The sequence below is a fragment of the Entelurus aequoreus genome, linkage group LG11 (assembly GCF_033978785.1).
Source record: "Entelurus aequoreus isolate RoL-2023_Sb linkage group LG11, RoL_Eaeq_v1.1, whole genome shotgun sequence".
In the NCBI taxonomy this organism is placed as follows: domain Eukaryota; kingdom Metazoa; phylum Chordata; class Actinopteri; order Syngnathiformes; family Syngnathidae; genus Entelurus; species Entelurus aequoreus.
In genome coordinates, this window is record NC_084741.1 from 15,105,312 (window position 1) to 15,123,746 (window position 18,435).

At 40.5% G+C, this 18,435-nt stretch overlaps 1 protein-coding gene across 4 annotated transcripts in view; it reads right to left on the bottom strand.

Moving 5' to 3' along the window:
• Positions 1 to 18,435, bottom strand: part of mettl6 (methyltransferase 6, methylcytidine) — a 62,311-nt gene that overhangs the window by 40,236 nt on the left and 3,640 nt on the right. For 2 of the 4 annotated variants that reach the window (XM_062062594.1, XM_062062591.1), the window contains exons 1-4: positions 14,626 to 15,360; positions 3,834 to 3,968; positions 941 to 1,253; positions 666 to 867 (exon numbers count right to left, since the gene is read on the bottom strand). In XM_062062594.1, the coding sequence (XP_061918578.1) occupies positions 666 to 867; positions 941 to 1,253; positions 3,834 to 3,968; positions 14,626 to 14,886 (911 nt within the window). In that variant the 5' untranslated portion in view covers positions 14,887 to 15,360. Of the gene's footprint in view, positions 1 to 665; positions 868 to 940; positions 1,254 to 3,833; positions 3,969 to 14,625; positions 15,361 to 18,435 lie in introns of those variants that run through there. The other 2 variants (XM_062062593.1, XM_062062592.1) reach the window with 1 other exon arrangement.

Consider the following 18,435-nt stretch of genomic DNA (forward strand, 5'->3'; position numbering starts at 1 on the left):
TAGTTGTATTGTAAAACTTACAAACATTACTTGGAGTGATGAATGAAGGATCCTTTCGAGCAGAACCGCTATGGATGGCTTTACTTTTGGCTTGATGTAAAACAGGAAGTACATTTTCAACAATTTTCATCCGTTTTGTCGTGTAGAATGGCGTCTGGAGCACAATCGTTCGATATGTCTGGGAACGCGACTGACATAATTTTTGATATCACTCGACAAAAATCTTTTTTTGATTAAAATATAGGGGTCCATTCCATTGCACAGTTTGATTTTTCTGTTCGTATCTGCTTTTTGCAGGAATATCTAAGCCTCTTGTGTACTCAGGATAGTGTGTGCGCTGCTTGCTGTGCAACCGCCATCTGGTTTTCACTTCAGGGAAGAAGTCACGTGTCGAAATACAAGCAATTGGCCGCAATGTTTTACAAGCCGCAGTTCAAAGTGTAAGAAAAAAGTAGCAGCTTATTGTCCTGAATTTACAGTATTTGGAAGGCGTACATTATAAGGTCTATCCATTTTCTACCGCTTGTCCCTCTTCGGGGTCGCGGGGGTGCTGGAGCCTACCCCAGATAAGCGGATGAGCAGAGCAACCTCTTGCCCCCTCCACCACTAATAATAATGAACCCGTCAAGTAAATGTCCCCTTTTTCAACATGTTCATTCACTCACTTCTGCGACTTTCCGCACGTCTGCGTGACGTCACCCAAGTCCGTGGTCAGGGGTTCTGATGGCGGCCCGGTTTTGATGAACTTGCTCTGCAGGAAAACTCTGGGAACACAAAGTCCTTCCTTCTTGTTGACCGTCTCTCTCATGACGTACTCGTTAGCCTGGCACAGGAGGCCCGCCTCCGAGAATAGCGCCGCCAAGAAGTCTGCGAGCACAGACGCAATGCATTCTGGGACGTGGTAGGGAAACACTTGCACATGCGGGGCGCGTTCACGGACCTTTGGAGAAGAAGTAGGATCTGGTTCCGTCCTGGCGCACGTAGAAGTTCTCCGCCAGTTTGCTGCTCGCTTTGAACCTCCGCATGGCGTGGTCGTGCAGGCCGTAGTCCCGGAACAGGACCACGCCGCCGGGCTTCAGCACCGTGCTGACGTTGCGCACGGCCAGCGCCATCTTGGCGGGATGGATGGCCGACAGCACGAAGATGAGCGTGACCGCGTCCACGCTGGCCTCGGGAATGTTGTCGCGCAGGTCGTCCCGGGTCAGGTCACACTGGAAGGCCCTGCAGCGACCGCGACTGTAAAGAGGATTATTCTGACAACACAAACCAGAACCTTCTTAACGGCTTTACACGTACTCTTGCAAAAACATTAGGGATCAACCCATTCTCGCCGCCGATATCGAACATTCTGACGTACACTACCGTTCAAAAGTTTGGGGTCACCCAAACAATTTTGTGGAATAGCCTTCATTTCTAAGAACAAGAATAGACTGTCGAGTTTCAGATGAAAGTTCTCTTTTTCTGGCCATTTTGAGCGTTTAATTGACCTCACAAATGTGATGCTCCAGAAACTCAATCTGCTCAAAGGAAGGTCAGTTTTGTAGCTTCTGTAACGAGCTAAACTGTTTTCAGATGTGTGAACATGATTGCACAAGGGTTTCCTAATCATCAATTAGCCTTCTGAGCCAATGAGCAAACACATTGTACCATTAGAACACTGGAGTGATAGTTGCTGGAAATGGGCCTCTATACACTTATGTAGATATTTCACCAAAAACCAGACATTTGCAGTTAGAATAGTCATTTACCACATTAGCAATGTATAGAGTGTATTTCTTTAGAGTTAAGACTAGTTTAAAGTTATCTTCATTGAAAAGTACAGTGCTTTTCCTTAAAAAATAAGGACATTTCAATGTGACCCCAAACTTTTGAACGGTAGTGTATATTGGTAACAGCCTCTTTTTTATCATCTCCTCTGCTTATGTGAACATGTCTAAACTTCCATTTTTTGCAGGGAGTTCCAGTTTTTGTCCTTCTATCCTGGAATCTTCCTCCCGTTTTGTGTGTTTTGTTCGCAACACTTGGAGCATAGGTGTTAGAATAATTATGTATGTATCATCACACAACTTTTATGCTTAAGGGCCGTTGCTATAATTATTGCCAATTGTGCTGAAGTGGTATTTTTCTTTGTCTGTGCAAAAGCTGGCAATCCAAAAGATTGCAAGCCAGTCTGGTATCAGTGTGTGTGTCCAGGAACGGCCTGCTGACTGCCAAGGCGGAACACCGCCGTGACGCAGACAGAGCAGAGACAAGGCGATATCACCAGCGTCAACACATTTGCATTTTTGTATAAACATATATATTGTGTCTAACTGGAGTTGTCGAGATTACCCCCTTCCCTCAGCGACAGCTTTAGTGATGTAACCAGGGACCTCCCAAATAAATAGAGGAAGCACGCGGGCTGGACTTTTAGAACGTAGTTTGGATCCGTAACTAGAATGCAGCCCCAAAACACGTGTCTCCTGTGGAGAATGCATATATGTTTAAGAGTTATTTCTTTATTCATGGCCATGTTTGGAGCAGCTAGTACTTTTCCTTTGTGTATTTTACAAGTTTCTCTTTGTCTTCAGAGGTCTGATTAGTGTCTTGACCATCGGAATGTGAATACCTCCCCCACTTCTTCCTTATCAGTGTTGCGAGAGGGAGATGTGGGGGCTTTCTTTGTGTGCAAGAAGTTGGCTCTTCCGTTTGAATGTCAGATCAACTAGAGTAGCCGATATGAATGTATTGGTTAAGCTGATCTCCCGAAATTTCAGTAAAATATGATAATATTCCTATTCTGTCTTGATGGTCCTTCTTACTCAGCATATATGTCATCGAAAGAACTTGGGATTGACCAGTAACTTAGATTCCCTGGGTGGAAGAGCTGGTCGACGCAACACTCCTCATTGAGCCAAATTGAACTCTGTCTCTGCATGATTCCTTGCTTCTCGTCTGTTTAATAGATGTCATCAGTGTTTGAACCTGACAATAGGCTCATCAAAATAGCGCCAAGAGTTTTTATGTTTCGTGATTCCGTCAAATAACACCACAAAAGCGATGGACGGACATGAAGATGACAGAAAATATGTCTCTGCCAAAAATCCAAACTTTGTGTAAATATCTTGACAAATAGGCGATTATTATATACCGTATTTTCCCGGACTATAAGACGCACTTAAAATCCTTTTTTTTTTTTTCAAAACTCGACAGTGCGCCTTATAAGCCTAATGTAAGGAATAATTTAAAAAATACGGTAAGTAAAGAAGAGCACAATCTCATACTTTCTGTAACACCCAGGAATAAATGTCAGCCATCTTGAAATATGTCTCAACTATAATCTACGCGAAGGAGCCCAGAATTGTTTAGTTTTTTTTAAATGTTCTGAATATTTAAAAATCATATTATGCATATCAATCATCCCATATTGAGAAATTATTGTTGTAAATTGTGTTACAAATTGAGAACAGGAATTGAACATGTGTAAGTAATTGATATAAAATATGTAACGTATCATATTGAAACTGTATAAATGTTCAAACTAAACTGCAACCAACTAACAAATATTTCATGGTCCTAGGGAAAAAATTGTAAAAAAAAAACAAACTTAAAGCCTTGTCCAGCTGTTTACTGACATATACTATTCATGTTTAAATAACTTTTACTGCTAAAGAATATCGGCTCCAAATATTAGTTATCGGCTTCCTTTACTACTAATAACCGGTATTGGTATTGGCCCTAAAAAAAAAAAAAACATATTGGTTGATCTGTAATAAACATCTATTTTTGAATGCTAGCATAATTAGCAGACTAATTAGCACATAAATGACCAGAAGAGCTTGATGTTCTCTCACTTTGACAAAGTCCACAGCTCTTGGCGAGAAGTCACAGGCGTAAACAAAGATGTTGCCCTCGTCTTCCAGCAGAGGGAAGATACAATTCCCTACACCGCAGCCGGCCTCCAGCAGAACCAGCCTCTGGGACTCTGACTGCAAGTACAGAAAAACACAAAAATTTACTTTTCTTAATGTACTGTAGTATTTATTCACAAGAAGATACAAGAGAACTTTTTTTTTTCCATTCATATACATATACATACTGTGTGTGTGTATATACACAAACATACACTACCGTTCAAAAGTTTGGGGTCACATTGAAATGTCCTTATTTTTGAAGGAAAAGCACTGTACTTTTCAATGAAGATAACTTTAAACTAGTCTTAACTTTAAAGAAATACACACTATACATTGCTAATGTGGTAAATGACTATTCTAGCTGCAAATGACTGGTTTTTGGTGCAATATCTACATGGGTGTATAGAGGCCCATTTCCAGCAACTATCACTCCAGTGTTCTAATGGTACAATGTGTTTGCTCATTGGCTCAGAAGGCTAATTGATGATTAGAAAACCCTTGTGCAATCATGTTCACACATCTGAAAACAGTTTAGCTCGTTAGAGAAGCAACAAAACTGACCTTCCTTTGCGCAGATTGAGTTTCTGGAGCATCACATTTGTGGGGTCAATTAAACGCTCAAAATGGCCAGAAAAAGAGAACTTTCATCTGAAACTCGACAGTCTATTCTTGTTCTTAGAAATTAAGGCTATTCCACAAAGTTGTTGGGGTGACCCCAAACTTTTGAACGGTAATGTACACACATACATACATACATACACTACCGTTCAAAAGTTTGGGGTCACCCAAACAATTTTGTGGAATAGCCTTCAAGTGGTTAGAGTGTCCGCCCTGAGATCGGTAGGTTGTGAGTTCAAACCCCGGCCGGGTCATACCAAAGACTATAAAAATGGGAGCCATTACCTCCCTGCTTGGCACTCAGCATCAAGGGTTGGAATTGGGGGTTAAATCACCAAAAATGATTCCCGGGCGCGGCTACACTGCTGCCCATTGCTCCCCTCACCTCCCAGGGGGTGATCAGGGGGATGGGTCAAATGCAGAGGACAAATTTCACCACACCTAGTGTGTGTGTGTGACAATCATTGGTACTTTAACTTTAACTTAATTTCTAAGAACAAGAATAGACTGTCGAGTTTCAGATGAAAGTTCTCTTTTTCTGGCCATTTTGAGCGTTTAATTGACCCCACAAATGTGATGCTCCAGAAACTCAATCTGCTCAAAGGAAGGTCAGTTTTGTAGCTTCTGTAACGAGCTAAACTGTTTTCAGATGTGTGAACATGATTGCACAAGGGTTTTCTAATCATCAATTAGCCTTCTGAGCCAATGAGCAAAAACATTGTACCATTAGAACACTGGAGTGATAGTTTCTGGAAATGGGCCTCTATACACCTATGTAGATATTGCACCAAAAACCAGACATTTGCAGCTAGAATAGTCATTTACCACATTAGCAAGGTATAGAGTGTATTTCTTTAAAGTTAAGACTAGTTTAAAGTTATCTTCATTGAAAAGTACAGTGCTTTTCCTTCAAAAATAAGGACATTTCAATGTGACCCCAAACTTTTGAACGGTAGTGTACATACATAGTTAGGTCCATAAATATTTGGACATTGACACAATTTTCAGTATTCCAGCTCTGCACAACACCACAATGGATTTGAAATGAAACAATTTAGACGTGCTTTAAGTGCAGACTTTGAGCTTTAATTTGAGGGTATTTACATCCCAATCAGGTGAACGGTGTAGGAATTACAACACATTTTATATGTGCCTTCCACTTTTTAAGGGACCAAAAGTAATTGGACAACTGGCTACTCAGCTGTTCTATGGCCAGGTGTGTTATTCCCTTGTTTTTTTCCATTTATTTCATTTACAAAGAGCAGATAAAAGGCCTAGATGTCATTTCAAGTGTGGTGTATTCATTTGTAATCTGGGGAGCTCATCTCTATGAAGTCCAAAGAGCTGTCATTATCAGTGGAGCAAGCCATCATTAGGCTGTAAAATCAAAACAAAGCCATCATAGAGATAGCAAAAACATGAGGTGTGGCCAAACCAACTGTTTGGTACATTCTTAAAAAGAGAGAACACACTGCTGAGCTCAGCAACACCAAAAGACATCGAAGACCACGGAAAACAAGTGTGGTGGATGACAGACAAATCCTTTCCCTTGTCAAGAAAAACCCCTTCACAACAGTTGGCCGGATCAAGAAAAATCTCCAGGAGGTACAGTAGGTGTATCTGTGTCCAAGTCAACAATTAAGAGAAGACTTCACCAGAGGAAATACAGAGGTTTCTTCACAAGGTGTAAACCATTGGTGAGCCTCAAAAACAGGAAGGCCAGATTAGAGTTTGCCAAGAAACATGTAAAAGAGCCTGTGCAGTTCTGGAACAACATCTTGTGGACAGATGAGACAAAGATCAACTTGTACCAGAATGATGGAAAGAGAAGAGAATGGAGAAGGGAAGGAACTACTCAAGATCCAAAGCATAGCACCTCATCAGTGAAGCATGGTGGTGGTAGTGGCATGCATGGCTGCCAGTGGAACTGGATCTCTTATATTTATTGATGATGTGACAGCTGACAAAAGCAGCAGAATTAATTCTGAAGTATTTGGGGTAATATTATCTGCTCATATTCAGCCAAATGCTTCAAAACTCATTGGACGGCGCTTCACAGTGCAGATGGACAATGACCCGAAGCAGACTGCGAAAGCAACCAAATAGTTTTTTAAGGCAAAGAAGTGGAAAGTTCTGCAATGGCCAAGTCAATCACCTGAACTGAATCCCATTGAGCATGCATTTCCCTTGCTGAAGGGAAAATGCCCAAAGAACAAGCAGGAAGTGAAGACAGCTGCAGCATCACAAGGAACGAAAACCAGTGTCTGGTGATGTCTATGGGTTCCACACTTCAGGCTGTCATTGACTGCAAAGGATTTGCAACAAAGTATTAAAAAAAAAGTGACAATTTGATTTATGATTATGTTCGTTTGTCCAATTACTTTTGGTCCCTTAAAAAGTGGAAGGCACATATAAAATGTGTTGTAATTCCTACACCGTTCACCTGATTTGGATGTAAATACCCTCAAATTATAGCTCAAAGTCCGCACTTAAAGCACATGTTGATTGTTTAATTTCAAATCCATTGTGGTGTTGTACAGAGCTGGAATACTGAAAAGTGTGTCAATGTCCAAATATTTATGGACCTAACTGTATATGCACACACACACATATACAGACCCATAACCGGTGAAGTTGTGGTATTTTAGGCTTATAATGCACCACACATTTTCAATGGGAGACAGGTCTGGACTACAGGCAGGCCAGTCTAGTACCTGCACTCTTTTACTATGAAACCACGCTGTTGTAAGACGTGGCTTGGCATCGTCTTGGTGAAATAAGCAGGGGCGTCCATGATAACGTTGCTTGGATGGCAACATATGTTGCTCCAAAACCTGTATGTACCTTTCAGCATTAATGGCGCCTTCACAGATGTGTAAGTTACCCATGTCTTGGGCACTAATACACCCCAATACCATCACACATGCTGGCTTTTACACTTTGCGCCTAGAACAATCCGGATGGTTCTTTTCCTCCTTGGTTTCGGAGGACACGACGTCCACAGTTTCCAAAAACAATTTGAAATGTGGACTCGTCAGACCACAGAACACTTTTCCACTTTGCATCAGTCCATCTTAGATGAGCTCGGTCCCAGCGAAGCCGGCGGCGTTTCTGGGTGTTGTTGATAAATGGCTTTGGCTTTGCAGAGTAGTTTTAACTTGCACTTACAGAGAGGTAGTGACAAACTGTAGTTACTGACAGTGGTTTTCTGAAGTGTTCCTGAGCCCATGTGGTGATATCCTTTACACACTGATGTCGCTTTTTGATGCAGTACCACCTAAGGGATCGAAGGTAACGGGCACTGCCGCTTACGTGCAGTGATTTCTCCAGATTCCTTTTGATGATATAACGGACCGTAGATGATGAAATCCCTAAATTCCTTGCAATAGCTGGTTGAGAAATGTTGTTCATAAAGTGTTCGACATTTTGCTCACAAAGTTGTGACCCTCGCCCCATCCTTGTTTGTGAATGACTGAGCATTTCATGGAAGCTGCTTTTATACCCAATCATGGCACCCACCTGTTCCCAATTAGCCTGTGCACCTGTGGGATGTTCCGAATAAGTGTTTGATGAGCATTCCTCAGCTTTCTCAGTCTTTTTTGCTACTTGTGCGAGCTTTTTTGAAACATGATGCAGGCATCAAATTCCAAATGAGCTAATATTTGCAAAAAAATAACAAAGTTTACAGTCTGAACGTTAAGTATCTTGTCTTTGCAGTCTATTCAATTGAATATAGGTTGAAAAGGATTAGCAAATCATTGTATTCTGTTTTTATTTACCATTTATTTACACAACGTGCCAACTTCACAGGTTTTGGGTTTTGTGTGTGTATAATATACTGTGTATATATATATATATATATATATATATATATATATATATATATATATATATATATATATATATATACACACACATATATATATATACACACACACACACACACACATATATATATATATATATATATATATATATATATATATATATATATATATATATATATATATATATATATATATATATATATATATATATATATATATATATACACACACACACACACACACACACACACACACACATAGTTTGATGATTAGGGCTTACAGATAATGAAAAGTCATGATTCAGAGTCTCCAAAAATGTAAGAGTAAAGAGTCACATGACACCAGCGTAGTGTAGTGGTCTTTTTCACTCACCTGAAGTTAGCTTGCGATACAGACAGTCGATACCAGACTGATGCCTTTCCCTTCAACTGGTATGATATCTGTAGTTTTGTCACGTGGGCAATGTTCTTTTTATTGTTTTTATCAATATTTAATGTGTAAATAATTATTATGACAAGGTTTATGGTTTGTGAAGATCTATTTGTTAACAATATGATGAAAACACATTTACCCCTTTTTTTAAGCATGAAGACCACACTAGTGCAGGTCCACATTAAACACCACTTAAAGTTGTCAAATCTGGACTACAACCCTAAAGGTAAAAAAAACAGTTTATGATTTGTAAAACCTTAATTCTATTTGTGAAAATGCAATAAAGTCACATTCAACCGTTTTTAGGCATGTGGACCACATTAGTCCAGGTGGAAATAGAAAGAAGACACTGTACTTAAAGCCCTCAAATCTGAAATTAATTAATTTATGCAACTTAAATATTGATGAAAACAGTTTATTATGTTAGAGGAATGTTTACCCACCTTTAGACAGGGTGGACCGTACATGAGATATCATCTCATGTACGGTGTTCAAGAACATAACAAGAATGCACCCTGTGTTTTCTATCCTTGCAAACACACACACATTGTATCCCACTTAGGTTCCTGAGGAAGACGTAGCAGGGACGAGGCGAAGGGAGAAGAATGTGCGGCACACACACACACACACACACACACACACACACACACACACACACACACACACACACACACACACACACACACACACACACACACACACACACACGGCAAGTTCACTTTCAGTTTCGATCCCTGCCAAAGCACGCTAGGAAGGCTCGGTCATCTCTCCAACGCTGGCATTGCTATTGTTTGTACTCACTCCTTCGTTTTGAATGTATTATTATTCATCAATTCCAGTCAACTCTATTTATAGACAGCCTTAGAATAAAATAATATTCCCTCCGAAAGAAAAGCTCCCAATAATTATTAGGGAAACATCTATTCTATTTGTGAAAATTGAATAGACACATTTAACTTGTTTAGGCTTGCGGACCAAGTTAGTCCAGGTCCAGATTAAAAACTACTCTACTTGAAGTTCTCAAACGTGGACTAAATTAGTCCACAGACCCTGAAGATTCATAAAAAAACATGTTTTTAAGCCACTAAAAAGGTTAAATGGGTCTTTATAGCTGTTTCACAAAAAGAATAAAGGTTCTCCAAAAGAAAAACTGTTTTTATGAACTTTTAGGGTCTGTGAGATGATCTGGTTTGGATTTGAGGAGTCCAGGTACAATGTTTTTTTTGTTATCAGAACCTGGACTGATGTGGTCCACATGAGTTTAAAAAATGGTAAAATTCCCCTTTAATGCACTTTCACTAATAGAATAAAGGTTTCACAAATTGCAAATTGTGTGGGTTCCAAAAATTAATCCAGTCTAGATTTGAGAACTTTAAGTGGAGTAGTTTTTGATGTGGACCTGGACTAATGTGGTCTATGTTCGAGTTTCTTAACCTTTTTGACCTGGGGGCCCAACTATTCCACTACAGAGGAGCCCGGGCCCCACTCAAATATTGACACAAAACTTTTAATCTTACTCTGATTTTAATCAAATTCAAAAATGAATGTGCTAAAATAAATAAAAAATAAATCAAATAAACACATTTTAACTTAAGTTAATTATAAAGAGTTTATAATATGTATGTTTCTTAAATAAATTGTTAATAAAATGAAAGTGGAAATAAATATACAGCTTTATCACTTTAGTCATAATTGTTGCCCTTAAGAAACTTTTCTATGATTTTTGTTTCAGACTTATTCTGTGTGTTTGATATTGTAATTAATGTAAATAATTGTAAATAGTGTAAATAATTCAATGTATATACTCTGATGATTAACTTGTGTTATGACTGTACTATCAGTATACGTTGATAGTATATATTTGTACCATGAATTGACAAGTTGAAAAACTGATTCGGGTGTTACCAATTAGTGGTCAATTGTACCGAATATGTACTGTACTGTGCAATCTACTAATAAAAGTTTCAATCAATCAAAGTCATTAATGCCACAAGTGGTGGAAAAGTGTATTACAACGGAGTACTGCTGAGAAACAGATATTTTTTGCCGGCCCTCTACTTTCACCAACTCAGAGGTGATGCAGCAGCGGGAGCAGCTCAATATGTCCAAATAGCAGCATAAACTAGATAGCTCTCTTTGATCACGGCGCCGCTAAAAGTAGTTCCTCTGCGTTGACACTTAAGGTAACAATATTGCTAATCCTAGCGCTTTATGGCCGCAATAGTGTATTCCCATTAGCTTTGTTAGCTAGCTCGTAATTGCCTTATTTGACGATTTAGAAAGCAGGGGGAAAAAAGAGCGGAGTAGTTTTTTAATGATCAGAGAGGTCCTTCTCTGTCAGGCTGGGGGACGCCACCTCTTCTTCTGCTCCGCTTTACTGTGGTGTCCCCCAGGGATCTATTCTGGGGCCCATCCAGTTTGCTCTTTATCTCCTCCCTCTTTGAGAGATTTTTAAGAGGCATGGAGTGTCTTATCACTTTTATGCAGACGACTGCCAAATTTATATGCCGATTTCAAAAGGCCACGGCCCCCTGACACGCCTTCTCAACTGTCTAAGCCACGTCAAGGCTTGGTTTGCCCAGAATTTTTAAATAATGAATGAGGGAAAAACGGAAATCTTAGTTGTTGGTCCGGCCCTCATTGACTTGGGACTAGAGATGTCCGATAATGGATAATGGAAAAACAGAAGCTACAAATCCAGCGAGCTTGATGACATTTCCTTGAAAAACCAAAAAGGAAATAAAAATATAAAAATAAAAATATTGTCCAACTCTTAATTACCGATACCGATATCAACCGATACCGATATATACAGTCGTGGAATTAACACATTATTATGCCTCATTTTGTTGTGATGCCCCGCTGGATGCATTAAACAATGTAACAAGGTTTTCCAAAATAAATCAACTCAAGTTATGGAAAAAAAATGCCAACATGGCACTGCCATATTTATTATTGAAGTCACAAAGTGCATTATTTTTTTTAACATGCCTCAAAACAGCAGCTTGGAATTTGGGACATGCTCTCCCTGAGAGAGCATGAGGAGGTTGAGGTGGAAGAGTTAGTGCTGCAAGGGGTTCTGGGTATTTGTTCTGTTGTGTTTATGTTGTGTTACGGTGCGGATGTTCTCCCGGAATGTGTTTGTCATTCTTGTTTGGTGTGGGTTTACAGTGTGGCGCATATTTGCAACAGTGTTAAAGTTGTTTATACGGCCACCCTCAGTGTGACCTGTATGGCTGTTGACCAAGCATGCGTTGCATTCACTTGTGTGTGTGAAAAGCCGTAGATATTGTGTGATTGGGCCGGCACGCAAAGGCAGTGCCTTTAAGGTTTAATGGCGCTCTGTACTTCTCCCTACGTCCGTGTACACAGCGGCGTTTTAAAAAGTCATACATTTTACTTTTTGAAACCGATACCGATAATTTTGAAACCGATACTGATAATTTTCGATATTAAATTTTAAAGCGTTTATCGGCCAATAATATCGGCAGTCCGATATTATCGGACATCTCTACTTGGGACCATTGCAAAATTGGCGTCACTATAGACAGTGATTTGAAACTTGACCAACAAGTTTGTGGCGTTTTAAAATCGTAATTTTATCATCTTCGTCTTTTAGCAAAAGTAAAACCGTTTTTATCTTTTAACCTTTTTGAACACGTCGTGCATGCTTTTATTTCAAGTGGCGTGGACTACTGCAATGCACTTTATGCTGGCATTAGCCAAAAATCTCTCTCCCGGTCGCAGTTAGTCCAGAACGCGGCAGCACGACTTTTAACAGGGGCCAAGAAACGCGAGCATATAACCCCAATTCTTGAGACTTTGCATTGGCTCCCTGTTCATTTTAGAATTGATATTAAAATGTTGCTGCTTTTAAAGCTTTGCATGGACTGGCACCTCATTATATCTCGGACCTCATCCAAATTTACACCCCTGCGCGCGCTCTGAGGTCCGAGAGCCAGCTCTAGCTCGTGGTGGCCAAGACGAGACTTAAAACCAGGGTAGACACAGGGCCTTCTCTGTGGTCGACCCTAAGCTCTGGAACACTCCGCCCCTCCATGTTCCAACTGCTCCTACAGTGGAGTGTTTTAAGTCTCGTCTTAAGAACCACTTTTATTCTCTGGCTTTTAACACTACGTGAGTTGTGTGGTCCTCCGTGTTTTTAAATTTGTATTTCTATTTATTGTTTTAATGGGTTTTACCCTCACCACATTCTACAGAGGCACTATAGAGAGCCTACTGACCAACTGCATCTCTGTCTGGACTGGATGGAGCCTGCAGTGCCTCAGACTGGAAGTCTAAGCAGAGAGTGGTGAGGACGGCGGAAAAGATCATCAGGACTCCTCTTCCTCATATCCAGGAGATCGCAAAAAGCCGTTGCCTGACCACGGCTCAGAAAATCTGCAGACTCCTCCCACCCCCACCAAAGACTCACACTATTATGTTAGATCCACTATGGACTGGACTCTCACAATATTATGTTATGTCCACCATGGACTGGACTCTCACAATATTATGTTAGATCCACTATGGACTGGACTCTCACACTATTATGTTAGATCCACTATGGACTGGACTCTCACACTATTATGTTAGATCCACTATGGACTGGACTCTCACAATATTATGTTATATCCACCATGGACTGGACTCTCACAATATTATGTTAGATCCACTATGGACTGGACTCTCACACTATTATGTTAGATCCACTATGGACTGGACTCTCACAATATTAGGTTAGATCCACTATGGACTGGACTCTCACTATTATGTTAGATCCACCATGAACTGGACTCTCACAATATTATGTTAGATCCACTATGGACTGGACTCTCACTATTATGTTAGATCCACCATGAACACTATTATGTTAGATCCACTATGGACTGGACTCTCACACTATTATGTTAGATCCACTATGGACTGGACTCTCACACTATTATGCTAGATCAACTATGGACTGGACTCTCACACTATTATGCTAGATCCACTATGGACTGGACTCTCACACTATTATGTTAGATCCACTATGGACTGGACTCTCACAATATTAGGTTAGATCCACTATGGACTGGACTCTCACTATTATGTTAGATCCACCATGAACTGGACTCTCACAATATTATGTTAGATCCACTATGGACTGGACTCTCACTATTATGTTAGATCCACCATGAACACTATTATGTTAGATCCAATATGGACTGGACTCTCACACTATTATGTTAGATCCACTATGGACTGGACTCTCACACTATTATGCTAGATCAACTATGGACTGGACTCTCACACTATTATGCTAGATCCACTATGGACTGGACTCTCACACTATTATGTTAGATCCACTATGGACTGGACTCTCACACTATTATGCTAGATCCACTATGGACTGGACTCTCACACTATTATGCTAGATCCACTATGGACTGGACTCTCACACTATTATGTTAGATCCACTATGGACTGGACTCTCACACTATTATGCTAGATCCACTATGGACTGGACTCTCACACTATTATGCTAGATCCACTATGGACTGGACTCTCACACTATTATGTTAGATCCACTACGGACTGGACTCTCACACTATTATGCTAGATCCACTATGGACTGGACTCTCACACTATTATGTTAGATCCACTATGGACTGGACTCTCACACTATTATGCTAGATCAACTATGGACTGGACTCTCACACTATTATGCTAGATCCACTATGGACTGGACTCTCACTATTATGTTAGATCCACTAGACAGTGGTTAAAAAAACACTGTCTTCGGGGACATACACAAGCTGTACACTGACTACTTTAAAATATCTGTGTTGTTTATCCACAACTGTCTATCTTACCTCTCTGCACGCCTTGAGCTCCTCGAACTCTCTGCCGGTCCAATGTCGGTCCTTGAAGAAATGCGTGGTGTTTCTTTTGTAGAATAAGTCCCAGTTCTTCTGGGCTTCTTCTTCCAGTTTCATCTGCTTGAAGGCGGGCACCAAAGGCTGCTTGGCGGCCAAGTTGTCCTCCTGACGAGTGGAATGTTCTGGAACAACACTTTGACCAACTCCATCGTTATCAACTTGGACTTCATCGTCCGGAGAAAAAGTTTCAGACATGATGAATTAAAAAAAAAAATATATATATATATATATGTATATATATGTTCAGATTTGTGCTAGTTAATCGTTATATGATTATGTATGCTACAAAAACAAACAAAAGTGTTTTTTTTTGCTGCGACCTCCATCTTGTCCGTTCACTCCAAATGTCCGTGTAGAACTTGGATTACTACAAGGTTCCGCCTGTCCTGACGTCATATTTTAATTATTTGGCGGTGGGGGGAAAAAAAAAATCTGTCCCTTCATCCTTTTTTTCAATATTCATGACAAATTTGTGCTTTGTTTTAAAAATGTGATATTTGGATTTACACTGTATGAAAAAACATTTGAAAAGGAATTTACCTTTGCAACCTCATTATACTATTGGCTAAGTTTTATATTCATAAATGTAAGTTTCTTTTAATACCCGACCTGTTTTGTGTGCCTTTAAAAAAGATTTAGAACTCTACATTAAAACACTTTCTACCTCTAACAACCAAAAAGCTGTGAAAACAATGATGCTGTGTTCCAAATTTCAGTTATTTACTGAAATTGAGTGAGCCTATGGCTTTGCACTTTGTTTATCATATATATTTTGTAGGGCTGCAACTAACGATTAACTTGATAATCGATTAATCTGTCGATTATGACTTCGATCAATCGATGAATAATCGGATAAAAGAGACAAACTACATTTCTATCCTTTCCAGTATTTTATTGGGGGGAAAAAACATATTTTGATTATTGTTCCTCAGCTGTTTGTACATGTTGCAGTTTATAAATAAAGGTTTAATAAAAATTTAAAAAATAATAAAATAAAATAAAAAAGTAAAATACAAAAAACATTTGCCTCTGCGCATGCGCACACCATAGATCCAACGAATCGATGACTAAATTAATCGCCGACTATTTTTATAATCGATTTTCATCGGTTTAATCGATTAGTTGTTGCAGCCCTAATATTTTGCATTCTATTTTAGTTACTTTGAATTTACAACCCCCTGACGCTGTTTTGTACTGTTTTTGTACTTATTTTTGATTCTCGTTTCTCGACTGGTTTTCAAAAAAAAAAAAAAAGGAAATAAAAGTGGTCCTTGTGTAAAAAAATAAAAAATTTAAAAATGAATTTAAAAAAAAAGGAAATAAAGTGGTCCTTGTGTAAAATAAATAAATAAATAAATAAATAAATAATAATAATAAAAATGTAAAAAAAGGTGGTTACTGCCAATAAAATAATGAAATGTGTACTTATATATTACTAGAAACCAATTTAGAAGGTATTTAACTGAACCTACATTGATGGTAAATTTGCATTTACTTGTCGATAATCAGAATCAGAAATACTTTATTAATCCCCCGAGAGGGAAATTAAGACTTTCAGCACAATCCCATTCAAGAGCAGACAGAACAGGATCGCTAACAAGTCTGACAGCTTCCGGCGCCCCTTACAAAAAAGGTGAGAAACAGGTAAACGCTGGAGAAGGGGTCCAGACTGAGGCCAATGGGGGAAAAACCACATAGCCATAGCACACATAAGCATTTGTGTAAGAGGGAAACATTAAACATCAAAGAACACAATAGACATTAAAGACATTAAAAGAGCAAAGCTGATGCAACCAGCCATTTCTACATCCATCCATCCATTTTCTACCGCTTGTCCCTTTCGGGGTCGCGGGGGGTGCTGGGCTCATCGCAGGGCCAACACAGATAGACAGACAACATTCACACACTAGGTCCAATTTTAGTGTTGCCAATCAACCTACCCCCAAGTGCATGTCTTTGGAGGTGGGAGGAAGCCGGAGTAGTGAATTATATTTATATAGCGCTTTTCTCTAGTGACTCAAAGCCCTTTTACATAGTGAAACCCCAATATCTAAGTTACATTTAAAGCAGTGTGGGGAGCAGGTGAGTAAAGTGTCTTGCCCAAGGACACAACGGCAGAGACTAGGATGGCGGGAGCGGGGATCGAACCTGGAACCCTCAAGTTGCTGGCACGGCTGCTCTACCCACCGAGCCATACCGCCCCAAGTACCCGGAGGGAACCCACGCAGTCACGGGGGAGAACATGCAAACCCCGCACAGAAAGATCCCGAGCCCCGGATGGAACTCAGGACTACTCAGGACCTTCGTGTCGTGAGGCACATGCACTAACCCCCTGTACCCCTGTGCTACATACAGCTACAAAAGTAAAACAAAGACAACAACAAAAAACATGTACACTGTGGGGGACTCTGCGGTGTTCCACGCCATCGTCTGCTGGGGTGGGGGAGGCTGGGGGGGAGCGTGGCCAAAGACACAGAGCGCGGCCACCGCTGCTGCTCACTGCTCCCCTCACCTCCCAGGGGGTGAACAAGGGTGATGTGTCAAATGCAGAGGACAAATTTCACCACACCTAGTGTGTGCGTGTGACAATCATCGGTACTTTAACTTTTTAGGAGCGGACCCAACAAAGCAACCTCGACCGGCCACTAACACCAATTCTCGGCCGGTGTCTAGTCTGCATGGAGACCGAGGGGTCCGATACCCACTCATTCCACTGTGAGGCTTGTCCGGCCCCGCGCTTAGCGCCAGCTCCGCAGCGCCTGTCTCTTCATCCGCATCGCCTCCAAACGGACTCTGGTGTGGCAGAGACCCAGCAGCTGGTCTCCGTGGCCAAAAGGCTCCCGGGAGGCAGATCCAGAAGTTCACAGAAAGCGCCACCCCCTTGTCACACAGTCCCAAAGGGTCCCAAACCAAAAGGCATATTTTGACTACAAGCTAATCCATGCTAACATGCTATTTAGGCTAGCTGTATGTACATATTGCATCATTATGCCTCGTTAGTAGGTATATTTGATCTCATTTAATTTCCTTCACTTATGTCCTCTGTGTATTTAATTTGTGTTAGAATAATTATGTGTAAGTTATCACAGAACTTTAGTATGCTTAAAGTCTGTTGCTATAGTTATTAGCTATTGTGCTCAAGCTGTACTTTTTCCTATCTGTGCAAGGACAAAACTTCTTCTCTGAGGGGTGGCCTCAGCCGCAGATGTTATCTTTGTTTTAGCCCGCTAACAGCCAAGGACTTCAAGGACCTCAACGAAGATAAGACGACAGCACGCAGACGAAGCAGAGACAAGGGGAAATCACAAGGCCCCCAGCACATTCCATCACGTATTGTGCGTACTGGAGCTGCTTTGCATGATATATGTGACCACCCTTTTTAGAGGCGGCCTCAGTGATGTTGACTGGGGAACTCCTGAATAAATAGAGGGATGCGGGAGCTGTACCTTAGGGCGTAGGGCGAGACTGTGACTAAGTGTGCAGCGCCACGCGTTCTCCTCATGAGCTAAATTGAACTCTTGTCTCTGCATGATTCCTTGCTTCTTGTCTGTTTAATAGATGTCATCAGTGTTTGAACCTGACAATGTGTCACATGACACATTATCCGTATGCAATATTGGCTGCATTTCTGATAGTTGTTTGTGTGCCATGTTGTTCCAGACCACAGCAAACATTACCCAGCTCACAAAGATTGTAATAAATCCATTAGAAGAAGACGGCCTGTCATTTCCTTTAACTTGGACA